The sequence below is a fragment of the Microcaecilia unicolor genome, chromosome 8 (assembly GCF_901765095.1).
Source record: "Microcaecilia unicolor chromosome 8, aMicUni1.1, whole genome shotgun sequence".
NCBI lineage: Eukaryota > Metazoa > Chordata > Amphibia > Gymnophiona > Siphonopidae > Microcaecilia > Microcaecilia unicolor.
The window spans coordinates 28,737,293-28,764,220 of record NC_044038.1 but is presented as its reverse complement, the minus strand read 5'-3'; the positions used below and the strand labels follow the sequence as shown (position 1 = coordinate 28,764,220).

The following is a 26,928-nucleotide window of genomic DNA, read 5'->3' as shown; positions in this document are numbered from 1 at the left end:
TAGAACTAGAGGACATGAATTGAGGTTGAAGGGGGGCAGACTCAGGACTAATGTCAGGAAGTATTTTTTCATGGAGAGAGTGGTGGATACTTGGAATGCCCTCCCACAGGAGGTGGTGGAGATGAAAACGATAATGGAATTCAAACATGCGTGGGATAAACATAAAGGAATCCTGTTTAGAAGGAATGGTTCCGTGGAATCTTAGCAGAGATTGGGTGGTAACGCCGGTAATTGGAAACAAAACGGGAGCTGGGCAGACTTCTACAGTCTACGCCCTGATCGTGACTGAATAGATAGGGGATGGGCTGGAGTGTAAATTTTAAGGGGCTTCGATGTTAGCTTCAGAAATTAATACAAGAACAGTCCTGGGCAGACTTCTACGGTCTGTGCCCTGAGAAAGGCAAGGACAAATCAAACTCGGATATACATATAAAGTATCACATACCATGTAAAATGAGTTTATCTTGTTGGGCAGACTGGATGGACCATACAGGTCTTTATCTGCCGTCATTTACTATGTTACTATGTAATTAAATATATATATATATATATATATATATATAGTCATCATTTTCATAGTCTTGCCAACCTTATCCTGTTTGACAAGGTAAGATTATTCGGAAAAAATGCAGTCCCATATTCTGGGCAGCCTGCTTGGGTCCTTTTGTCATGTGGCTAACTTGTCAAGGGTTATAACTGTGGGCAGGCTGTTTTGACAGTGGCTGTTATGTCAGAGACTATTATGTTGGGAGCTTTTTTTGTTTGGTGCTTTTTTTGTCGGGACTATTTTGTCGGGGCCATTTTGACCAGGTACCACCCTGGAGCATATGTTTTCGTAGCTTATGTGTAAACTATCAGAACACTGGCCAAGATAGGAAAAGATTTTCCTTGGAACACTGTGAGATTCCTGAGCTTCGCCACCAGGCCCAAACCAGGTCTTTGTTTGTTTCAAGGTGATGCACATTGTGCATGTGGGGCCGGAAGAAGGCGTTCCCTAGTGAAGATTGTAACTGACTTGCAAGAGGCTTTATTTTCACTATTAAGTTACAATGCCTGTATATTGCTTTGTTTTATGCTGTGGTTTGGCTGTGTCTATGGAAGCTCTGTGCCCCAAACTCACTCACGCTATCACAGCCAGTCATACAAATGTGTTCCTACACAAGTAAGATATTTGAACACACTTGACTGAGTCTGGCTAAAATTTGCACGTAAAGCTAGTGGAGAAGAAGGAAGCCTTCAGAAAGGACTTATGCACTGAGAAACAGAAACTTCAAACCCTCATTTCCGATAAAGAGCAAAGTAGCAGAAGGGGATCCATGTCCTACTGTCCCTTAGGTTATGAGTGTTTGCTCTTGAAATTTACAGTGCTACTTTAAGATTGAGGCATACATTTTATATTAACTGACTATAAGCTACGCTTCCATGTTTTTGCATAAACATACTAATTTAAATGCTGTGTTAATTAAACCTCTTGACTGCTCTCAAACTATCACTTCTTAAAGAGATTATGTATCAACATTTCAAGGGTAACTATTTTCCTACCTCATTTGCACACATCATGACCAGCTATTTGTCACCTGGTCCAGTGGCAAAGGTTGCGCATGAGCACTGAATTGTCTCCTTAAGACAGTCACTATAGGGTGACAATGAAAGTAAGTTTAAGTTTATCAATTTGATGTACCGCCTCTTTCGAAGCACGAATCAAGACGGTTTACATATAACTATTCAGGTACTTACACTGTCCCCGATGGGCTCATAATCTAAGTATATTGTACCTGGGGCAATGGAGGGCTAAGTGACTTGACCAGGGTCACACAGAGCTGCAGAGAGAATAGAACCTGATTCCTCAGGATCTTAACCCACTGCCGACCGTTAGGCAGCAGTGGGAATCGAACCTGGTTCCCCAGGTTCGCAACCTACTGCACTAACCATTAGGCCACAATTATTGTACGGTCTTATTACTCCTTATCTCTTACAAATCTCTAGTAGACACTACAGTGTGCTCTGTCCCTGTTCCACAGCATTCTGATGTTGCTGAGGTCCACCGTTCAAATCTTTGAGATAATTTTGTGAGTCCGAGTTATATATATAGTACCTTAGCCTTTCCATCCAAGTAATCCTGACAGAAACTCCTCAGGTTCTCAAAGGTCACATCATCTGCAGGCATCCTATACTTCACATCACTCGTCAGGTTCAAAATACGAATTGCTGGGACATCTACCTCTGTGATGCGGAAATACTCAAAAATGCGTCCATTTCTGGTTTCCTCCGTATCAACAAAAACAAACACGATCTGAAAAATAACAACACAACAATGAAATTACAGCATGATACCTGACCATTTAATAATCCAGCTATATATTATATATATATATATATATATATATATATATATATATATATATATATATATATATATATATTACATGGTGCTTTCCTTCTTTGTTTCACAAAGAGGTACATTGTGGATGCGCCAAGCCAGAGTATTACATGCAAACTACCCCACGGGGAAATTAACAAGAATGATAACTGTACTTGAGGAGGTTATTTAAAAACACCTTCTTGTGTAAGAAGAGGCATTTACATGTGTACATCACAAACACATGTACATGGCAATTTCAAGAAGCCACTATTTTACAAATGGAGACCACGCCACACAGAGATTTCAAGGGAACTAACTGGCCCTGATTTGGGTGGGCCAAAATCTGCATGTGTATTCTCCACATGAGAAACAATTTTCCCATCAGGTTTTGCACCAGCTCAGAGGCACACAGATTTTTTAAGGGTTCATTTCAGCCATGGTGGGGAAGTTGTCAACATAGGCTCCCATTAAGGGAGAAAAGTATTGATGTGGGCTACCAATAAGATCGGTTATTTTACCACGAGAAACAAACTCAAAAGGAGGAAATAAATGTCAACTAATCAGAAAATGTACAACTCAAAAATTATCAAATAGTGAACCGCCCACCAGAAAATAATAGAAAATTTTATATCTTTATTATTATGTTTTTCATGAATTTTCTAGAAGGAAAAAGACCTTAGCAAGTCAAGAACATATACAGTAGGAACACAAGCCATGCATGCTCATATACAGACCTCCATTTGTAATCATTGGTCAAAAAACAGCCTGCAATCAAAAAAATGTGTGGTGCACCAAATTAATTGCCAAAAATGGAGTGGGAATGGGATCAGGCTCTTCAAAACAGACTAGGGACTCTCGATATGTAGTCTGAAACTTTTATTGGATGATGACTCGAAAAGGTACCATGTTTCGGCACATACTTACCTGCTTCAGGAGTCTGCACAGATATAAACAATCACATATATAAATAATCACAAATATAGGCATATAAATACAATACAAAAAATCATAAAATGTAAATAAAACATTAAATAGTGGTGTGAAGTAAATCAACATAAAAACAGAGACAATGAATCATAAAATGAAGCAGTTGAATGACGTGAAATGTATTATAAATGGCAAGTGAAGGGTATAATATCTTTTTAAATGCTTAATGCAAATAATAAAGTGAATGTCATATGGGATAGACAGTATTTAGAAAAGGCAAGTAAATAAATAAAATCAGATGTCTAATGAAAGAGTATTAAAACTTGAGAGACTTTATCAAGAATTATACAGGTAAAGATAAACAAACCTTGTTAGATATGTTTGACAATCACAAATATTTTTGGCAATGTATCTTTAGATCAAACTGGTCTGAAAGAGTAAAGGTGACAGGATATGAACTTTATACATGAGCAATCTTATGTAGAATAAAAGTATTTATATAATGTAAAGTAAAATAAAAAGAAAGAACTAATATGTAAAATAATTGATTGGCAAACTGAAAAATTAAATTAAGCATAAGCCACTTTAAATATACGCTAAACGGGACATATGGAGTAAGTGCGATGAATATTGAAAACACAGCTATAAGCATAAGCCGCATTGGAGAAATGCTTACTGAGGCATATTAAATGAGTGCGGAAAGATACAAAAGGTGAAAACCGTAGATGCTAAATATCAGTGGAAAAGTGCTGTGTGGATAATAAATGCTATGGGATGCTTGTAATCATCCTGACCGAGTTACCTATTCTTGAAAAAAAATCGACTATCATGGCGCTGTCTTGTTGGATCTGAAATGCATTCTATCATTGTAGCATTCTATTTGACGTATCAAAAAAGTACGTTTGCCGAAAAGGGCTGTGTATTTGAATTGAGAGTGGAATTGTTAGTGAAAGGAATCAACTTTCCTGGCGCTGTCTTGGTGGATCCGAAATGCATTCTATCATTATAGCATTCTATTAGACGCATCAAAAAAGTATGGGGTCCTTTTACTAAGATGCACTGAAAAATGGGTTTTGGGCATGCGCCGATCCATTTTTCAGTGCGCCTGTAAAAAAGCCCTTTTTTAAAAAGTTTTGCCAAAAATGGATGTGTGGCAAAATCAAAATTGCCACTCATCGAATTTGGGTCTGCAACCTTACTGCCAGCCATTGACCTAGCGGTAAAGTCTCATGTGGTAACCAAGCGGTAATGACCTACGGGTGCCAAATGCCATTTGGCGTGCGTCCGATCCACACATCCGGAAAAAATTATTTTTCTGCCGCACGTATCGAACATGTGCCAAAAATGAAATTACCATAAGAGCCACGCGGTAGCCAGGCGGTAACTCCATTTTGGCAAGCGTTGGGCGTGCAAAGAGCCTTCTGCGGTTTAGTAAAAGGGCCCCTATGTTTGCTGAAAAGAGCTGTGTATCTAAATTAAGAGTGGATTTAGTGCAGCCTGGTTCATGCAAAAAAAGGGGCTGATTGCATACATAAAACTATGTAAGTGTAGGATGTGAGACATGCACTGCATTAGGATAAAAAGATCAAAAAGATAAAAAGTGCACATATAAAGAAACCCACATGAAAAACAGAATAAGTATGGAAGGCTTATGTATAGACCGGTGAGTCTGACGTCGGTGCCGGGCAAAATGGTAGAGACTATTTATTAAGAACAAAATTACAGAGCATATTCAAAAGCATGGATTAATGAGACAAAGTCAACATGGATTTAGTGAAGGGAAATCTTGCCTCACCAATCTACTACATTTCTTTGAAGGGGTGAACAAACATGTGGATAAAGGGGAGCTGGTTGATATTGTGTATCTGGATTTTCAGAAGGTGTTTGACAAAGTACCTCATGAAAGACTCCAGAGGAAATTGGAGAGTCATGGGATAGGAGGTAGTGTTCTATTGTGGATTAAAAACTGGTTAAAAGAAAACAGAGAGTAACGTTAAATGCTCAGTATTCTCAATGGAGAAGGGTAGATAGTGGGGTTCCCCAGGGGTCTGTGCTGGGACTGCTGCTTTTTAACATATTTATAAATGACCTAGAGATGGGAGTAACTAGTGAGGTAATTAAATCTGCTGATGACACAAAGTTATTCAAAGTCGTTAGATCGCGGGAGGATTGTGAAAAATTACAAGAGGACCTTACGAGACTGGAAGACTGGGCATCTAAATAGCACATGACATTTAATGTGAGCAAGTGCAAAGTGATGCATGTGGGAAAGAGGAACTCGAATTATAACTACATCATGCAAGGTTTCACGTTAGGAGTCAAGGACCAAGAAAGGGATCTAGGTGTCATCGTTGATACGTTGAAACCTTCTGCTCAGTGTGCTGCTGCGGCTAAGAAAGCAAATAGAATGTTAGGTATTATTAGGAACGGAATGAAAAACAAAAATGAGGATGTTATAATGCCTTTGTATAGCTCCATGGTGCGACCGCACCTTGAATATTGTGTTCAATTCTGGTCGCCGCATCTCAAAAACAATATAGTGGAATTAGAAAAGGTGCAGAGAAGGGCGACGAAAATGATAAAGGGGATGGGACAACTTCTCTATGAGGAAACGCTAAAGCGGCTAGGGCTCTTCAGCTTGGTGAAAAGGCAGCTGAGGGGAGATATGATAGAGGTCTATAAAATAATGAGTGGAGTTGAACGGGTAGATGTGAAGCGTCTATTTACACTTTCCAAAAATACTAGGACTAGGGGCATGCGATGAAGCTACAATGTAGTAAATGTTTCTTCACTCAACGTGTAATTAAACTCTGGAATTGGTTGCCAGAAAATGTGGTAAAGGCAGTTAGCTTAGCAGAGTTTTAAAAAGGTTTGGACGGCTTCCTAAAGGAAAAGTCCATAGACCATTATTAAATGGACTTGGGGAAAATCCACTACTTCTGGGATAAGCAGTATAAAATGTTTTGTACTTTTTTGGGATCTTGCCAGGTATTTGTGACCTGGATTGGCCATTGTTGGAAACAGGATGCTGGGCTTGATGGACCTTTGGTCTTTCCCAGTATGGCAATACTTATGTACTTATGAAAGGTATGAATATGAATTCTAAAGCCGAACTGTGCAAAGGTTTAAAAATGGAAGAAAAATTAATCTCATACTAGGTAACGAAAAAGGTGTGTACAAGATAAATAGGAGACCAAGTATGTGGGAAAATGTATTGTGCATCAAAGACACAAAGAGATACACTGTATAAAAATATATTGAAGAGTAATGTATATATAAAGATATGTTATTAGATCTAAGATCAAAGAACTATAGTTATTTATACCTAAATCAATGCAATAAAGAGAACGTACTAGCAACACTACTCCTTAAATCCATTAACGGTCTTTTTAAAGGGGAAAGGGAATGGGACTTATATACTGCCTTTCTGTGGTTTTTCCAACTACATTCAAAGTGGTTTACATATTATATACAGGTACTTATTTGTACCTGGGACAATGGAGGGTTAAGTGACTTGCCCAGAGTCACAAGGAGCTGCAGTGGAAATTGAACTCAGTTCCCCAGGATCAGAGCCCGCTGCACTAACCACTAGGCTACTCCTCCACTATCTACTTTTAGCTAGTAAGTTCTCTTTATTTATATATGTGATTGTTTATATCTGTGCAGACTCCTGAAGCAGGCACGTAGGTGCCGAAACATGGTATCGTGTTGAGTCATCATCAAATAAAAGTTTCAAACCACATATCGAGAGTCCCTAGTCTGTTTTGAAGAGCTTGGTCCTGTTCCCACTCCTTTTTTTGTTCTTTGCACAATTTCAAATTGGCAGGAGGTTTTTTGACTAATGATTACAAATGGAGGTCTGTATATGAGTATGACTGGCTTGTGTTCCTATACACTCTTGACCTGCAGAGGTCTTTTTCCTCCTAAGGTGTCTGAAAATTTATGAAAAACTTACAATAATCAAAATATACATTTTTCTATTATTTTCTGGTAGGTGGGGTCACTATTTGATAGTTTTTATTTTACCACAAGCCCTGCTATTTTAGCACAAGGTCTCATTGGATAAATTGGGACCCTCTGCTAAAATAGCACAACCTGTGGTGAAATAACGTATCTTAGGGAAGGAAGCTATCAACATTACTCTTCATTATCCTAGCTGCAAGAAATTACTTTACAAATCAATTCATACTGTGGGTTTTACATACCATAGTACAAAGAAATGGAATTCCTTACCCAAACAATTTAGGCATATAAATAATTATATGATGTTTGGATCGCTCTGGAAAGAGAACATGGAACCTGTATCCACACAGGTGTTATCTACAGACCTCCGGTACAAATGGAGAAGCTGGACAAGGTTCTGATAGATTATATCCATAAGCTTGGTATGAAAGGGAAGATGCTGTTACTGGGAGATTTTGGATCATCCCGACTGCAAAATCGGAAAGAAGTAGGGAGATCGTGGATGCCTGTCAAAGTGCCTTGTTCAGACAAATGGTGATGGAACCCACAAGGAAAGGGTTGACACTGGATCTAGTGCTCACAAATGGAGGCAGTGCTTCCAATATTCGAATGGGTGTCCACCTAGGCAATAGTGATCATCATACGATATGGTTTGATATAAGAGCAAAAACAGAGTGCGGACACACAAAACTCAAAGTACTGAATTTCAGACATGCTGATTTTGGTAAAATGGGGAAATACATGAAGGAGGAACTGATGGCATGGGTAGGCATGGATGAAGTGGAAGCGCAGTGGTCCAAGATGAAAGCTGCTATACATATGCCAACTGATCCTTACACAAGGAAAGTAAAAAACCCAAGAGAAACAGGACATATATGGTTCTCCAAATAAGTGGCTGAAAAATTAAGGGCAAAAAAGGCTTTGTTCAAGAAATACAAAAGAACGCAACAGGAGGATCATGGAAGAGATTATCGGCTTAAATTCAAAGAAGCCCTGAGGGAAATACGGCTAGCGAAAGCGACGGCAGAATCAAAAATGGCTAAAGATGCAAAGAGAGGTGACAAGACCTTTGATAGGAATGGAAATGTAAGACTGAAAGATGCTGAGAATGGCTTTGCGGAGAGTGATGAAGATAAAGCAAACATGCTGAACAAATACTTCTCTTCTGTGTTCATGGAAGAAAACCCTGGAGAAGGACCGCGGTTGACTGCCAAGGGTATATCTGGGAATGGAGTGGATATTACGCCGTTCACGGAAGAAAGCGTTTATAATAGCTTGAAAATCTGGCAGTGGACAAAGCAATGGGGCCCGATGGGATACATCCTAGGATACTGAGGGAGCTCAGAGAAGTCCTGGTGGGACCTCTTAAAGGACTTATTTAATAGATCTTTAGAGACAGGAGAAGTTCCTAGGGACTGGATAAGAGCTGATGTGGTCCCTCTTCAGAAAAGCGGGGACAGGGAAGAAGTGGGAAACTACAGGCTGGTAAGCCTCACGTCGCTGGTGGAAAAAATAATGGAGTCTCTGCTGAAGGAAAGGATAATTAATTTTCTAGAAGCCAAGGCCACATGGCTTTACCAAAGGAAATTCCTGTCAGATGAATCTGATTGACTTATTTGACTGGGTGACCAAAGAACTGGCTAAAGGACATTGCTAGATGTAATCTACTTGGATTTCAGTAAAGCCTTTGATAGAAGACTCAAGAATAAGTTGAGAGGAAGTTGAGAGGACTGAACTTAGGACTCAAAGTGGTGAAATGGGTTGGAAACTGGTTGACCGACAGGCGACCAAGGGTGGTGATAAATGGAATCCACTTGGAAGAAAGGAAAATGAGCAGTGGAGCACCCTCGGGGGTCAGTGCTGGGCCGATTCTGTTTAATATATTTGTGAGAGACATTGCTGGATGCTTTCTGTTGCTTTCGAAGTAGGCGCTCCAATTATTGACACATCAGAGACTAGGAAATTACTTTCAAATCCTATAGAGCGCTGAGAAGTTATATATTTACACTTCACAGGGACTCCTGAAGCACGACTCGTGTCGATCCATTATATACTTTGAATAAAGCTTGAGTCCGTTGGACGTTTTCTTCTGCATCATCTTTGGTGTCACCTTCGCTGTGTTTGCCTGCTTATAAAAAAGGTGCTACATCTTGGTAGCAAGTGATAGAATTGCCCTAAGAGCTTTTATTAATGAGATTCCGAAGTGCTTGGCAATTATACATTTGAAACTATTTAGCATTTCTGGCCATGACACCACAAAACAGTCCAGTGATTGGGCATTATGCCAATGCTAGTCAAACTGATTCTGGAGGGGAAAAAAAATACAGTCTTAGGAAATTGTGATACCTTTTATGGGACCAACAAAAAAGGATGTAGCAGTACATGAATCTTCAAGACCCCGTCCCCCCATGGCCTCTTTTTTAGATGTGACATCTGAGCGGGGGGAGAGGGGGAAGTCTTGAAGATTTGAAAATGAATTTCCTACACAATACAAATATTTTACCTTATACAGAAACGATATATTATTTTTCCCATTGGCAAAGAAGAGAATTTAAGTCCTTTCTGAATAAGGGCTACAGCCTACTATCTATACCTCTGAAATTAGCTTACTCTGATAATTCAACATTATTAATGGCCATTTACAGACAGAGAAATGATAAATAGTTTTTACAAACCTTTCCTCTGAACTCCACCGCAGCAGATTCATAGTTTTCATAAATCGTGCTGAACGTCTCTGAGCTCTTAGCGGCAAACAACAGGATATGATTATCGATGGGGACATCAAAAATTGTCACGGACGTCTGGAAAACAAAGAACTCAGCATCTGCTCAGCTCTTGCCAAATGCAGCAGGGAGATCAATCTTAGCTGCACACGTGTGCTCGCTATTAAGTTTCAGTGTGGAGATTTCTGCACTTGTAAATTTAAGAGAGATTAGCCCTTTCCCTCTCAAACTTTGCCACTGTTAGAGAATGCTAGCACAGTTATCACAGTCTGGCAATACAATATCATTTTAGGCAATGCATTTTATATGGATGTATTCTGTATTACACTGTAGCTTGGGTAAAGCCCAGATATCAATATTGCGGTTCAGTAAACGAAAATATATTATAAGAAATTAAAGAGAGGCTGTTGTACTAAGGTAGGTCAGAGTTCACAAAGGCCACTTAGTGGAATTCTAAGTGCTATCCCCGGATGGGTGCAGATCACAGATCCACTCACAAACTAATTAGCTAATTAGATGAAAACAATCAATTATTTGTGTTAATAAGCACTTAATTGGCAGTAATTACGAGTTAAATGCAGATCTGCCCTACGTCGCCTTCTTTAACATGTGTACCTAAATTTCATAATGTGCAACTCCAAAGGGGTGTGGCCATGGGAGGAGCATGGGCAGATCAGGGGCGTTCCCAGGATTTAGGGGCGGTGTTATAGAATACCTGCATTTGCATGCCTAACTGCCTACCCTAAATTCTCGTGCCCAAAGTTAGGTGCCCAATGCACACTAAGGGGGATATTCTATATATGGTGCCTAAAAAAGCGGCGTGGCAATCAATGCCGACTAAGCATATTCTATGAGCAGCGCCTAGATTTAGCCGCGGTATATAGAATACGCTAAGTTGATATCTCAGTGCCTAAAAGTATGCAACTCCGCTTACACCAACAAAAACATGGCATAAATCCCAGCGCCTAGGTTTAGGCGCACTGGGCCACATTCTTTAACTACATGCATAAATCAGAACGCCCGTGAAATGCCTATTTTCCCACCTATAACCACGCCCCTTTTTGCCTGTGCACATTAGAATTTGGGCGCACTGCATTACAGAATGTGCTTAGCGAGTTGTGTGCATAAATTTTAATTATTGCCAATTAGTGCTCATTATTGCTTATTAAGAGCTGTTATCAACGCTGATTAGCTGTTAAGCCAATTAAGTTATGTGCATTCTTATAGAATATGCTTGGATTTCAGTGCAGATCTCTGGGCACACTATATAGAACTGGGGGAGGGGGGGTGAGTTAGTATTCTGTAAAGGCTACTCTGTGCAGATCACCATTTACAGAAAACTACCTTAGTATGGATCGTCCCGGTACATAACTGGGTGTCGTTTATTGAATTCCTCCCTATTTGCCACTTAATGCAAGAGATTTAGGAGTCCTTTTACTAAGGGAAGGGAAATGGGACTTGATATACCACCTTTCTGAGGTTTTTGCAACTACATTCAAAGCGGTTTACATATATTCAAGTACTTATTTTGTACCAGGGTCAATGGAGGGTTAAGTGACTTGCCCAGAGTCACAAGGAGCTACAGTGGGAATCGAACTCAGTTCCTCAGGATCAAAGCCCACTGCACTAACCACTAGGCTTTAAGATGCACTAACAGATTTAACGCATGCTAATGTGTGAACTAAGGGCCCCTTTTACCAAGCTGAGGCAAAAGGGGGCCTATGGCTGGCATTGGTGCATGTTTTTCATGCACGCCAAGGCCCCCTTTTACCGTAGGGGTAAAAGGGAAATCTCTCTTTCCTGCAGGAAATGGCCGTGTGGCAAGTAGGCCATTTCGGGGGGTAGCCCTTACCACCACCCATTGAGGTGCTGATAAGGGCTCCCGTGCTAACCCAGTGGTAACTGGTAAGTGTACCTGGCGGCACTGCCCGATTACCGCCAGGTACACTCTGGCCCTACAAAAATAAATATATTTTTGTAGCTTCAGAGATGATGGTGCACTAGGGGTGAAAAGTACTGCTGGGCCTGCTTGCAGTAGCCTAGCAGTACTTCCTGTTTAGTGAGCGGTAAGCAGCACCCTTCCCAGACCCATCTGTTAGCCTCCCCCCCCCCCCCCCCGAGCCTGCGTACGCCTTGTAGCGCTATAGAAATGCTAAATAGTAGTAGTAGTAGTACTTAAACTTAAATCCGTGTGGTCTAGTGGCCTAACCGGTGCAGGAGTGATCTCCAATCACTCCTGCCCCTGCCATCACTACCGTCAAAATGGCTGCCGAGACATTTAATGGCAATCTAGGGATGTAGCCAGACTTCGGCGGGAGGGGGGTCTAGAGCCCGAGGTGAGGGGGCACATTTTAGCCCCCCCCCCCCCGGTGCCGCCGCCCCCTGGCACCGCCACCACCACCAACTTTGAACCCCCCCTGCCGACGACCCTCTCGACCCCCCCTCCCGCCGTCGCCTAACTGCTGGCGGGGGACCCCAACCCCCACCAGCCAAGGTCCTCTTCTTCCTTCGTTTTGTTTCTGACATCCTGCATGTTGTATGTGCAGGACGTCAGACTCACAGAAACAGAACAAAGCTGTTTCTGTGAGTCTGACGCGTGCAGGACGTTAAAAACAGAATGAAGCCTTGCACGGGAAGAAGAGGACCTCGACTGGCAGGGGTTGGGGTCCCCCGCCAGCAAAGGTAGGTGACGGTGGGTTGGCGGCGGGAGGGGGGGGGTCGAGAGGGTTATCGGCAGGGGGTCCAGGGCCAAATCTACGGGGGCCCAGGCCCCTGTGGCCCCACGTAGCTACGCCACTGTGGCAATCTCATCTAAGCCTTCTAGCACTGCTAGATTCTGGTGACTCTACCTTCCTGGTTTAAGTGCAGGTCAGTATACAATACTGTTCACAAAAGTGTAGCTATAATTGCACCACTGCCAGGGAGCACTAACAGCTGTTTCAGAAGACACAAGAGCCATGTCTGGAGTGAGGAAACCACCAGGACTGGGTGATATGACCAGTATACATTTTCTAGAAACAAATTCACTCCCTTTCCAAACTTCATTAACCCACATCTGACTCAGAACTACAGTGTCGCTCAGCAGACTTCACAGAGGAATTTTCCAAGTCACTGAAAATCTGAAATCATCACCTGAAACAGCAACATTTTTAATTTACTTTTTGAAAGTAAATTGAAAAGTGGACATACCTCCAGGTTATACTCTGTGACCAGATCCATGTTATATGTTCTGATCAATCTGATCAAATCCAACGTGCTGTGTATGTCTTCTTCTGATATTTCATAGTATGCTGGTTTTCCCTTGGGCAACAGCAAAACAAAATATTTATACTTTTGAAACACACGAGCAAAACAACAAACAATGAAGAGATACTTCAACACAACATCAAGGAGAAGCACAAATAAATCTTTTGAGCTGATGACCTTCATGTCACCCTTATCCTGCCCACTAAAAAAGAGCAATTATAACCATAGTAGGTAATTCATAACAGGTTCCTATAGGTGGATGGGCATTGTCGATATGACGTCCAAGTTTGACTTTGGTTGTTTTTGTGCTCTGTGTGTTTATCTTTTTGGTCCATTTTGGAAAAAAAAAAGTCCACGTAAAAAACACACAAAATCAAGCCATTGGGATGTAGGCGGAGCCAGAATTCTTAGTAGATTGACCATACAGACATCCCAGCAGAGTAGTGAGGCATTGCAGTAGACGTCACATAAAAGGTCCCAGGTACACATCTCACCATTACCTCCTTATATTGTACTAGCCATTAAGCCCGTTAAAACGGGCGCGTATTGGAATGTTTTTTTCCCAAGGCCCCCCTCCCGTTGCAGCTGCAAGGCCCCCTGCCATCCTCCTTCCCTGCCAGCTCCAAGGCCCCCTCTGTCCCTCCCTCCCAGCTCCAAGGCTCCAGTCCTCCCCCCTTCCCAGCTGCAAGGCCCCCTGCCCGCCCTCCCTCCCTCCCAGTTCCAAGGCCCCAGGCCCTCCCCCCAGCTCCCAAGGCCCCCTTCCCTCCCTCCCAGTTCCAAGGCCCCCTGCTCTCCCTCACAACTGTAAGGGGCCCCATTCCCTCACAACTGTAAGGGCCCCCCTGCCCTCCCTCCCAGTTCCAAGGCCCCCTGCCCCCCCCCCGTGCCTTCTTCCCAGCCAGCTGGAAGGCCCCCTTCAGTCCAGCCCTCCCAGCTCCAAGGCCCCCCTCCTTCTGAGACCTCCCATGTCCCCTCCCCCCCAAGGTAGCCGTTACCGCCCCCCCCCGGAGTCGCCCCCGCCCCCCCTTCACCCGGCCCGGGCCCTCTCTTCGTTATTCAACTTACAGCAGCGCCAAAACAGCAGCAAGCAGCAGCTCCCATTGGCCTTCCTTCACTGCCTATGCCTCGCCCTCGTGTGACGTCACGTCGGCGAGGGCGGGGCACAGGCAGGGAAGGAAGGCCGACGGAAGCTGAAGCTGAGCTGCTTGCTGCTGTTTCGGCGCTGCTGTAAGTTGAATAACGAAGAGAGGGCTCGGGCCGGGTGAAGGGGGGGTGGTGGCGACTCCGGGGGGGGGGGGCGGAAGCGGCTACCTTGGGGGGGGAGCGGGTAGCGACGTCAGCGGTTCCCTCCCTCCCCTTCCGCGCAGTTTCCCTCTCTGTCCCGCCCCCCTCCTCCCGTCATCACGTCTTGACGCGGGGGCGGGACAGAGAGGGAAGTCTCTACTGCGCATTTGCAGGTGAGTCGGTCACTTGCCATTTATAGGTTTGATGGGGAGCCCTCCAAAACCCTACTGTACATCACTATAATAGTCCTTATGGCTGCAGGTGTCACCTATATGTGGGTACAGTGGTTTTTTGGTGGGTTTTGGAGGGCTCACACTTTCCACCCCAAGTGTAACAGTTAGAGTGGATTATGGGCCTGGGCCCCCTTCTCCATAATACACTGCACTGACCACTAGGCTACTCCAGGGAACTACTTGCTGCTCTAATAGGACTGGCTATAACATCTGAGACTGTCATAGAGGCTGGTATATACTGTTTCGTTTACATCTTTGGGGGGGGGGGGTGAGAGGGGGTCTTTCCTTTATTCCTCCAGTAGTCATTTGGTCATTTAGGGAACTTTTTTGTGGCTTTGTCGTTAATAAAACAGGTCTAGCTCAAAATGTCCTAGACATTTTGTTCCAGTATGGCTGAAAAATGTTCAGGTCTTAGGAATGCCCAAATCCAGCCCTTAATATGCCCCTGACACGCCCCCTTCAGATTTGGGCACACTGAAGATGAGCTGTATAGAAAAACGTCTGGAAAATGGGTTTTGAAAATACTGATTTGGACATTTTGGTGAGAAAAACATCCAAATGTTGTTTTATGTCACTTTTTAGATGTTTTTCTCTTTGGAAAATGAGCCCCAAAATACGCAAAAAGATCTGTTTTACAAAGGCAACATAGGTGTCTATGAAATTAGCTTGTACAGTGAAAATCCTCTCTCACACATTTATACCTGCACTGAAAAATGTGTTGATGCATGCATCTATTTTATGAATGTTTTACAAAATACACGTGTACTTCACCATGACGATCCACCCAGGAGTACCTGCACACAGGTCATGCAAACGTAGGTGCAATCCCTCTGTGCACTTTTATGTATGTATAATTGTAATGCAATTTTATAAAAGCCATTTTCTGCCATTAAACATGCCTTACAAGTAGATAACACTTTAAGCGGAGTGGAGAAGTGGCCTAGTGGTTAGTGCACCAGTCTCGACATCCAGAGGTGGCTGGTTCCAATCCCACTGCTGCCTCCTTGTGATCTTGGGGGAGGAGTGGCCTAGTGGTTAGGGTGGTGGACTTTGGTCCTGAGGAACTGAGTTCAATTCCCGGCACAGGCAGCTCCTTGTGATTCTGGGCAAGTCACCTAACCCTCCATTGCCCACCACATTGAGTCGGCCATGAGTGGGAAAGCACAGGGGAAAAATGTAACAAAAAAAAAATCCATTGTCTCAGGTACAAATTAAATTGTGAGCCCTCTAGGGACAGGGAAATACCCACTGTACCTGAATGTAACTCACCTTGAGCTACTACTGAAAAAGGTGTGAGCAAAATCCAAATAAAGAAATAATATCATTTATCTCACATTATTATATCTATTGCAATGCCTGGAAATTTTCGAATGTTTGAGCCAAGCTATAAGCAATTCTTAGAGGGAATAAAACTGCCACACTATCAACTATTCAATGACAATTTATTGTTCAGTCACACAATGCCCAGCAGTGTGGAGGAAAAAATACACAGTGTTGGTTTTGGAGAACACTGAGGATTACATAATACGTTCTCCACTCCTGATCCTTGTAATCCTACTTGCCCCCTTTAAAAACGCGTGGTTAGACTCTGGAACTCATTGCCAGAGAAGGTAGTGACGGCAGCTGGCCTTGCTGAGTTTAAAAGGGGTCTGGACAGATTCCTGAAGGAAAAGTCCATTGATCGTTATTAAATTTTGGGATTTTGCCAGGTTCTTGGGGCCTGGATTGGCCGCTGTCGGAGACAGAGTGCTGGGCTTGATGGACCTTTGGTCTTTTCCCAGCGTGGCAGTGCTTATGTACTTATCCACAAGTAATGACAAGTGAGATCTTGATTTCCAAGACAAATTTCATCAGGATCAACATTTTCAGAAATTGTTCCTACCTTTTTGAATACAGCAATAATGTTTTTGATGACGCCGTAGTTGGCAAAGATATCTTCACTGCCTACCACTCCAAAAGGAATCTCCGGAACATCTTTTGCAGCCTCGTAGAACAGTGCTGCCGTCTCCCCAAGAAGATCCTGTTCAGAAGATGTTCTTTTAATAGTAACTGTTAGTAATGGCTTGTGCTCATGAACTCTCTATACTCGACTACCAAGGTCTACTCTACCACGAATGAACTTTAACGCAATACCACTTTATCTCTTATTCCGAATATGAACTCTTTATTTATTTATTTAATACATTTATACCCCACATTTTCCCGCTAGTTGCAGGCTCAATGTGGCTTACACAAATCTGTAGGAAGGCTACAGAACAGAAAAGTACAATTAAACAGTGTAAAAGTAAGATAGTAAACATCATTTAAACAACAATATGTAGAAGATAATAAAGATAATTAGTGTCCATGAATCTTGTTGAACTGGGAGTTAATCAGAATTATGTTGAACCTAATTATGTCAGTTACTTGACTATTTAATCTACTATGTCAATCATGATCTTTAATGTAATATGACTTGTATCTCTCACTCCGGAAATGGCGATCGCCATGACGGAACAATGTAAGCCACATTGAGCCTGCAAATAGGTGGGAATATGTGGGATACAAATGCAACAAATAAATAAACACATCTCCTAATTAGCTTCATTCTGAAGCTGGCACCCTTATAGGAAGTGATGCAACTGTGTAGGGTCTGAAAGTATCTACGTTATAAATTACCATTTCAGGTCACAACAGCTGACTCACTACTAGTCAATCAAAAGGTTAGTATTCATAAAAAACACTAAAGTGTAAAGTAATGTGTCCTATTCACCAGCAGGATAAAATTTAAAGCCAGCATGATACCCAATTAAGACATTTCCCATTTTTTGTTTCGTTTCTAGATTATCGTGATTTTTAGCATTAGGGTATATTCTAGTACTTTGGACTCTGTTTGCTGCTTTGTATAGGTGGAAAGTGGGGGCTGGACGATAAATGATCTTTAATATTTTTGGGAAGGTGGGTGGGGAAGAGTAGGGCGATATAATAGTAGATCATTTTAACAGTTTTTGTTAACTTGTAAACAGTATATAAAAATGTAAACTAAAAAAGTAAGAATTATTTGTAAAGTGCTACCAGGTATATGAATTAAAGTTTTGAGATCAAAGAAAATATTTAAAATTGATAAATGTATGGTTACTTGGAATTTATTATAATTCATTATATACTAAAGAAACCACCTAATGTCACTTTAAAATTCTTTATAGCATGTTTATTTAAGAAATCATTATAAAATCACCCCCCAAATTTTATTCTCTTCACCAAACCCAATATTCCCAACTAAACACTTCCTGTGTAACTGCTGTCAGTAATACATCTTACTACTGATGTTATTCTCAACTTACATAAAGTTCAAAGTCCTACTTAGCAGCTCGTTGCCCACTATTAATTTCTCGAATGATCAACAAGTCACTCAAAGCTGGTATTATCCAATTGAACAGTTACACTCAGTGTAGCAAAAGTCCATTAACAGCTATATGGCTGAAATTGTACACACCAATTTTCCATCAAAGTTACCAAAAATTGGTCCTGTTCAACTGTAATCCATGTTCAACTTTCCAAGGGGAAAAGCACTTGAAATTCCAGGGTCAGCAACAGAGTCCATTTAACCTCCACATTCGTCTGGACTTACATGGTACCATGTTTCGCCTTGCGATGTCACCAAGAGTCAGGACTCATACGAGTTTTCTTAAACTTCTCAGATTACCTCAGGGTGGATAATGACGGTGCCACCCTCACCCACTGGAGTATTGCCTACTGGATCTCTGCATCAATAGTAAGATATATTATTAGCAGTGGTTACTCAAGCAGTGATTAGTTGGGAATACTGGGTTTGGTGAAGAGACTAAAATTTGGGGGTGATTTTATAATGATTTGTTAAATGCAGATGTTATAAAGAATTTTAAATTGACACTAGGAGGTTTCTTTAGCATATAGTGTGTATATAATTGTTATTACTTTATGTGTAGATTATGAACCTGGATCCAGGTAAGATGCATATTCATTAGGAACATCCTGAAATCCTGAGTGCCTGGTGAGCCCCCAGGACAGTTTTCAGAACCACTGACCTTGAGGGCAATTTCATCACAGGTTGCCTAAGAGCAGGCAGCTAGCAGGGGCGGACTGACCATTTAGTCAACCGGGCAGTGCCCGAGGGCCCAGAGGCTCTAGGAGGCCCAGACGCTCTGTCCAGTTGCCGCCACCGCACACTACAGTCCCCCCTCCCCCCGCTATTCTCCCTGGTAGCACCACTTTGTTTACAAAATGGCTGCTGAGACTTCCACGGTAGTCTTACCCTGGGAAGTCTCAGTAGCCATTTTGTAAACATGGCTTTGAGCCGGGCAGAGTAGAGGCAGCGAATGGGCAGGAAAGAGGGGATTTATTTCCTGCCCCCAAAGAAGTCACAGTCACTAGACCACCAGGGCCACTAAAGGTAGGGGGGGCAAATGGCAACTCGTTGGGAGGGAGGCAGCACGGCGGGGGTAGGGGCACTGGTGGTGGTGGTGGTAGCAGCGGCAGCAGCATGGCGGGAGGGCCCAGAGTAGTCTCAGTGCCTGGGGTCTCAGTGTACTTTCAGTCTGCCCCTGGCAGTTAGCATGCACACAATAAGCAGTGGAGGAGTGGCCTAGTGGTTAGGGTGGTGGACTTTGGTGCTGAGGAACTGAGTTCGATTCCCACTTCAGGCACAGGCAGCTCCTTGTGACAAAACATACTTTCCCTTATAAAATAAACCTTAACCCCCCCTCCCCCTATGCACAAACTCAGTAGCCTACCCCTTGCAAAGTGCACCTTTGTGCATGTATATTTACACGTATACTTTAGCACACAGAAAGTAGGTGCATGAATGCTCTCCACCTCCCTGAACATTTACCCCCCCCCCCCCCCACACAATATTCAAAGCGATTTAAACGGGCAGGAGAGGCACTTGACCACTTAAATTGCTCTGGGATGCCCCAATATTCATTGGCACTTAACTGGGCAGTGCTGCTGAATATCGCCTCTGAGTGGCTCCAGAAAATGTGGGCAGGTCAGGGGTAGTACTGAGGAGGCATTAGGGAGGAGCCTGGGGTTATGGGCTTGCTGGCAATACTCAGTGCTGGCACCCACATAGGTAAGTGGGTTAATTTAGAACAGCTCAAAAGGTATCCTAAATTAACCCACTTAGCTATGGGGGCCCCGGCACTGAATGTCGGCCAGGACCCGCATAACTAATTTCATCCAGGAGAGCCCCCCATCTCCTTTCTAGCCTCCCAAGCAGCCCCCCTATTCCCTAGCCTACAGGAAAGAAAGTCCCTCCCCTCATTCCAGGCTGGGAGAAGGGGAGTTGTTTGGGAGGCCAGGAGAGGGATCGAGGGTGATTTCCTGGACCAAATTAGTAATGCAGGTCCCAGGTGACTATCGGCTAGGCCCACATAAGCTCTGGCGGCCATCCCCATCCAAAATTAGCCCCCGATTTTCAGTGCCAGTGCCCAGACACGGCCCAGCACGGAATGTTGGAGGCTAATCTAGCCGGTGATATGTGTTTAGAAAAAAAACCACTGACCACCGCTGGCTGAATATTGTCGGGGGGGGGGGGGGGAGGGCTAATTTTTGTGTGCATAAAAGTATGTTTGCAATTGGGTCTGCACAGAAACCCTAGGCAATGTTATAAAGAGTGATGTCTGCATGTAACACACTGGTTTACATTCAGGGCCCGATTCAGACCTCGGGAGATAGCTGGGCTGAGGCGAGAAAGACAAGACCCCTGAAGAAGGCCTCTTGGCCAAAACACGGACCGTGTAGGGTCTTAATAAACCATTGTTTTTGACTGTCAACATCTGTGACTTCAGTCTGGTCCTTCTGAATATCTTCCGCTTGACTTGTTGTTTCTTTGTGTGTTTTTGCGGGAGAATTGGACTCTCTTTGTTGTTCCCCGATATTCGATGCCAGGCCATTTTCAGTGAGCAGCATTGAATACCTGGTTTATTTTTGGCCAGTTTCAACTTAACCGGCCAAGTCAATATTCATCTCTGGCCAGTTAAGTTGAAACCAGCCAAAGACAGGCCTGCTTTTTCAGCAGCCCATTTTGGCCGCCAAGCTTAGCCTGCGATATTCTGAATAATAGCAGATAGCCAGTTATCCGCTAAGCGCTGACCAGGAATATTCAGCAGAAGATAACCAGCTATCTCCCACTGAATATTCCCGAAAAGCCGGTAAAGCGCTATTTAACCGGCCAGAAGCCATTCTTGGACAGTTTAAATAGCGCTGAATATCAGACGGTCAGAAATTGATTATAAAATGATTCTTTGCAACTTACAATCTAGTCAACAACTGATAGACTAGACATCAAGATCAAATTAGAGGCTCTGAGTTAAGACAGCAAGGCCATGACAGAGAGGATTTAACTGAGAAAAGGGAAACTTTAATGAAGCATCTTCAAATATGAATAAATCAGGAAAATTAAAGGTAGAGTATGTAAATAAGAGAAGTAGGCATGAGGAGAGGGAGGATTTTCCTCAATATTTGCACAGTTCTTCTCTCTGGAGTCATTTTCAATTTGTCAGTTTTTATATTTCCCTATCATTTGCAAAAGAAAAGAAATAACAATGAAGATAATTTCCCCAGAGAAAGAGACGGATCTTACCAGGCTCTAATTGCTAGAGCAAACTCCTTGCAGCTGGCACATACCACAGAAACGTACCTTAAAGAAACCAACGACTGCCATATTTTCGGAGTGTATGAAAGATTGTGCTTGGTCAGTGCTGTTGATAAGAACTGCACTGGGACCGATTCTCCTGTTCATCCATGTAATAAATGCTGGTGCACTTCTAACCCCTGAGGCACGAGAAAAAAAAAGATGGCAAGTTAAGTAGCAGGCGAAAAGACGTGCAGGGCATTTTGTGCTTTGCTCTCCAACTTTCAATTCCAATTTTTACAGAAGCATTTCACTATATGCCAAGCAATAGGCAGCTCGGCCTAAACGCTCCCATCTGGATGTATTGCACAGAGTTTTCAGTACTGTACTGATGAGGGCTCCTGAGGGCTTCAGGGAATCCCTTGTAAAATTATTTTGGGGCCCTTTTACTAAGCCACGTAGGCGCCTACGCGCGCCCAACGTGAGCCAATTTGAAGTTACTGCCTGGCTACCGCGTGGCCTTTTCATTTTTTATGCGCGCCCACTACACATGCCCGAAAATATATTTTATTATATCAGGCGCTAGCTTAAAATCAGGCGGTAACGCAGACTCGATGTGCATAGGCGATTACAACACGGTTAACGTGAGAGACCTTACCACTAAGTCAATGGCTGGCGGTAAGGTCTCAGACACAAAATGGACGTGCGACAATTATTATTTTGCCGCACGTCCATTTTCGGCAAAACTTTTAAAAAGGCATTTTTTTGCAGGCGCGCTGAAAAATGGATCTGCGTGCGCCCAAAACCCGCACCTACACTACCGCAGGCCATTTTTCAGCACACCTTAGTAAAAGGACCCCTTTCTGAAGCAAAGAATATCTCATGAAGCAGAATGGAGCAAAGCTGGTCAGGGCGTATTGATGGAATGATAATACCTCAAATAATTTTTTTGAAAGCTTTCTCTGTCCTCAAAGTCTGCTTATGACAGAGAGATAATAAGCAATGTTAGTAAAGAAAAATATTCTAGAATATAAAGCTTGCAATGAAAATAAACAAAATCACTAAAAGATCCCTCTTTTTATTTCCGACTTCTACTTAATTCTCGAGAAGGCAGCTGTTGTTTATTCTGCCTGGAAGTTAGCCTCGTTTCACTGTTTCCAACATTGTTTTCAGTGGATAATGAGGTTCTAGTACTGTAGGTCTTATACTCCATACACATATATAAAAACAAAGAAATAATTTATTCAAACCAAGATAAAAGCAGTACCCGACGTGGCCACGTTTCGCCCTCAGGCTGCGTCAGGGGTAAAACTACAAATAAAAACATAAAAATAGTGATAACATCATCTCAAGTTATGTACATATATATATATATATATATATATATATATATATATATATATATATATATATATATAAAGTCATAACAGCAAATGATAGGAGACAGAGGGTAGTGGTAAATCGAGTTTACTCTGAGGAAAAGAATGCTATCAGTGGTGTACTGCAGGGATCAGTCCTTGGGCTGGCTCTTTTTAATATCTTTGTGAGTGGTATTGCAGAAGGACTGTCTGGTAAGGTTTCTCTTTTTGCGGACGATACCCAAATTTTGTAATAGGACAGACACCCCAGAGGGCGTGGAAAGCATGCAGAGGGATCTGGTGAAGCCTGAAGAATGGTCCAGCAGTTGGCAACTCAGATTTGATGCTAAAAAATGCAGGCTCATACACCTTGGTTGCAAAAATCCAAGGGAATGGTATAGTATAGGGGGGGTGAACTACTTCTGTGGGTGGAGCATGGGCGGGGCAGCACTCTAACTTACACACACCCTTACCACATTTAGGTGTTTACAGAAGAGGTGGAATTTTTTTTTACAGGGGGTGCATCTCACCCCTGCCCCTCTGCACTGCCCCCCCAAGAACCTTAAAATCTGCTCTGCTGTAGTCTTCCCCTGGGCAGTTCAGGGAGGAAGTCCTGGTGCAGGCTGCAGGAAGCCTATGAGTGCCACTGCTGCTGCCCGGGTGAAGACTGCAGCAGAGAGGATTTTAAGGTGGGGACTGAGGACCGGGTCTGACAGGGGGTACATACATAATACATGCACTTAGTTTAAATACACCACTGGCCCACAGTTACACCAATGTAATTACATGAGCCTAAATGTAAGGTGAGCCGAAGCCAGGTAGCTCCTGGGCTCCCAGATGCCATTATAAAACAGGTGCTCCCTGTGCTGCATTGGGACATCTAAAAGGATGCACCCACTTAAAGAGTTGCCTCTCCTCCAAATGTCTACAGACATATAACTCATGAAAACACATCAAAGTACCTCAAGGACCAGATCTGAAATCTGCTTCCCTAGACCAGTGTCCTGAAGTACTCCTGGTCACCATGGGAACCTTTTAATAAGGCGTGTAAGCGTCTACGCTTGCCCAACGTGTGCCAAAATAGAGTTACTGCCCGGCTACTACGTAGCTTTTGCGGTAATTTCATTTTTGGCACGTATCCGATACGCATGGCTGAAAAATATTTTTTTTTATTTTCGGGCATGCGTAATGGACGGATAGGTCATTACCACCCGGTTACCACGTGAGCCTTTACCACTAGGTCAATGGCTGGTGGTAAGGTCTCAGACCCCAAATGGGACGTGCGGCAATTTTCATGTTGACGCACATCCATGTTCATTTTGCCGCACGTCCATTTTCGGCAAAAAATGTTTTAAAAAAGGCCTTTTTTTACAGGCGCGCTAAAAAATGGATCGGTGTGGCCCACAACCCGCGCCTACACTATCGCAAGCCATTTTTCAGCACGCCTTTGTAAAAGGACCCCTATCCCCTCTAAGCTGAGCAGAAGTCCTCCACCAACAGTACTGACAGAGGGGGGGTGCTCTTTCACTATCACATTTTCAATAGTGAGGGACAGGCAAGCTCTGCAGGACTCCAGGGGACCTGCCTGTATCTAGCAATTAAAACACACAATATTGAAGCATTACCCCCCCCCCCCCCCCCCCCCCCACTCAACTTAGAGGGAACAGTGCTCCTAGTCAGTCTGGTTTTCAGGTTTCTTACAATGAATATGCATGAGAGAGCTTAGCATAAACTGCTTCCCTGCTAGCCAATCTTCTGGGTTCTTTGGACAATGCAAATACCATCATCGAGGTACAGCTATCAAAAAATTACCTTTACAGTCTATAGGATTCTTCCTATCACCATTAACAAACAGCTTCAAAGTAGGAAACTCTTGTATGTTAAATTCTTTTCCAAGGTCTTTTTCTGCTGTGATATCTACTTTGCCAAATCTGATTTCAGATGATCTCTCAATAAGTTGTCCCGCTGCTTTGGAAAATTCTTCACTTATTGTTTGGGATGGGCCAGATAATGCAATGTCTGAAAAAACAAAATCATCAAAATTTATCAGATTGCTTTAGAGATCCTTTTACTAATATGTAGTAAAGTTTGGCCTTCACTAGGCAGCAGTGGGTCAGTTTATTGCATGGTAACAGCAATGCCTCTGCAGTAACTGTTGGGAGGTACTCCCATCATCTGTCCATATACTGTACTTAACGCAGAGGTAATACTCTCACCACATGTTGGGCTAGATTCAGAAAGTAACTAGACTCTACATGAACTAGACAAAACCAAACTCTTTACACTAGACTGATAACCTTCGTTGCTACTACTGAAAGTTACGCAACACGCACTACCACTTTATTTCTCATGCCGAAATGAACTTTCTATAGCTGATTATCTAACTTATTTTATAATTCACTCTATCATTCAGAAACTTCAATGCAATACCACTGTATTATTCTACTCTACCATTTATGCACCTTAATGCAACATCACTTGTAATTCTCTATCCGGAAATGGCGATCGCCATTAAGGCATAATGTAAGCCACATTGAGCCTGCAAATTGGTGGGAAAATGTGGGATACAAATGCAACACTTATGTAAGAAACACAAAGAGGGAAACCAAAGTACAAACAACAACAAAGCACCAGGGGCCTTCAGAACTGAGGAAAGCAAACAAATCTTTATTTTCTGACCCGACAAAGGCCAGGTTTCAGCAATTATGCCTGCATCAGGGGTCATTGTCATAGCTCATTAAAAAAGAAAAATGCTTTCCAGAAGCTGATGGTCCAATGGTTGAAAAGTTTCCAGAGAGGTCACAAACAATTCAACATGTATTTCCAAATGCGTCAGAGATCTGGTTTGTGCAAGCCACGCAGTCCATAGCGCGCAGGAACTGTGTGGTGTACCGTGACTTGCACATGATGGACCAGGCACAGAGAAGGTTGTTGTAATGTTTAATCCAAGAGTCCGAAGTCCGCCACTGAAAATGCACAAGCGTTTGCTGAGCATAGCGCCCTTGGCAGCACATAACTTGGCAAAGCAGTAAGCAAATAAAAAGAGGAACCTCGATACAACCCTACAGGAAGCCAGCGCAACAAAGGAGAAACATGATCAAATTTCAAGAGACCATACAACAGACACGCAGCAGAATTCTGCACCGTCTGCAATGCCTGTAAGCATGAAGCAGGCAAACCCAAATATACAATATTACAATAATCCAAAGTGCTACGTGCTTTGCCAGTGGGCATGAGTCTGGGCAGAGTATAGGTACATATGCAAATTATAGAATTCTATCATTACACATGTATGTGCTTAAATCTAATGCAGGCATTTACACCAGCTATATTCTGGTATAAGTGATGGTGCATTCATGTCCATGTGTTTTAGACATAAGACATAAGCATCGCCACACTGGGACAGACCAAAGGTCCATCTAGTCCAGCACCCTGTCTCCGACAGTGGCCAATCCAGGTCGCAATCACCAAACAAGATCCACGGAGCAAAGCATTCTGTACTGCTTTTCCCAGGAATAGTGGATTTTTCCCTACGTCCATTTAATAACATTCTGTGGCCTTTTCCTTCAGGAAGCCGTGCAAACCTTTCTTAAACTCTGCTAAGCTAACCGTGATAGTATTGTGATAGTATTCTATTAAAAAAAAAAGTAGGATCAATTATTCTTTACAGAATAGGCTTAAAATAGGAGACATAAGCAGAATCTATAATAGGTGTCATGTTTTACAATTACTCTCTTAATATGTGAATGAGCACATGCTAAGAGTCAAGCCACTGTATCAATTGTTAGTTATGCCAGCAGAGTACGCTAATTCACACTTTATGCACATTAGTAAAAGACACCCCCCCCTAAATTTGCATGAGATTTAAAAAATACAAACTGCGCCTCAGACTTGTGATATAGCAGTAATAATCTAATTTAACAACAGTTGTGGACTCTCTATGGTTAATACGGAGGGCATATGTTGATAACGCTGAAATATCAAATCTTATCACTGCCTCTTTGCTTACTGTACATTCAATCTTTCATATAAAAGAAACTTGTGGGGCCCGACATTGATTCTCCTTGAATTATTATTAGAACCATTCATAGCTTTATCAGTAAACCTCTCAAATAAGGCAAATGCACTCTGTACTGCAACCACTTTATTCCATTTATAGACTGGAAGGAATAACTGTACGATATTTTATCACATTGAGTAAGATGTGTAGGAAAGCTTTCAAAAAACAGCAGCTATCAAG

The 26,928-nt window shown here is 42.7% G+C and overlaps 1 protein-coding gene across 1 annotated transcript in view; it reads right to left on the bottom strand.

Annotated features, from left to right (window-relative positions):
- Positions 1-26,928, bottom strand: part of PDILT (protein disulfide isomerase like, testis expressed) — a 54,047-nt gene that overhangs the window by 14,447 nt on the left and 12,672 nt on the right. Inside the window, exons 2-7 of the mRNA XM_030212057.1 lie at positions 24,501-24,707; positions 21,397-21,530; positions 16,621-16,758; positions 13,165-13,275; positions 9,928-10,053; positions 2,096-2,293 (exon numbers count right to left, since the gene is read on the bottom strand). Of these exons, the coding sequence (XP_030067917.1) occupies positions 2,096-2,293; positions 9,928-10,053; positions 13,165-13,275; positions 16,621-16,758; positions 21,397-21,530; positions 24,501-24,707 (914 nt within the window). The remainder of the gene's footprint in view (positions 1-2,095; positions 2,294-9,927; positions 10,054-13,164; positions 13,276-16,620; positions 16,759-21,396; positions 21,531-24,500; positions 24,708-26,928) is intronic.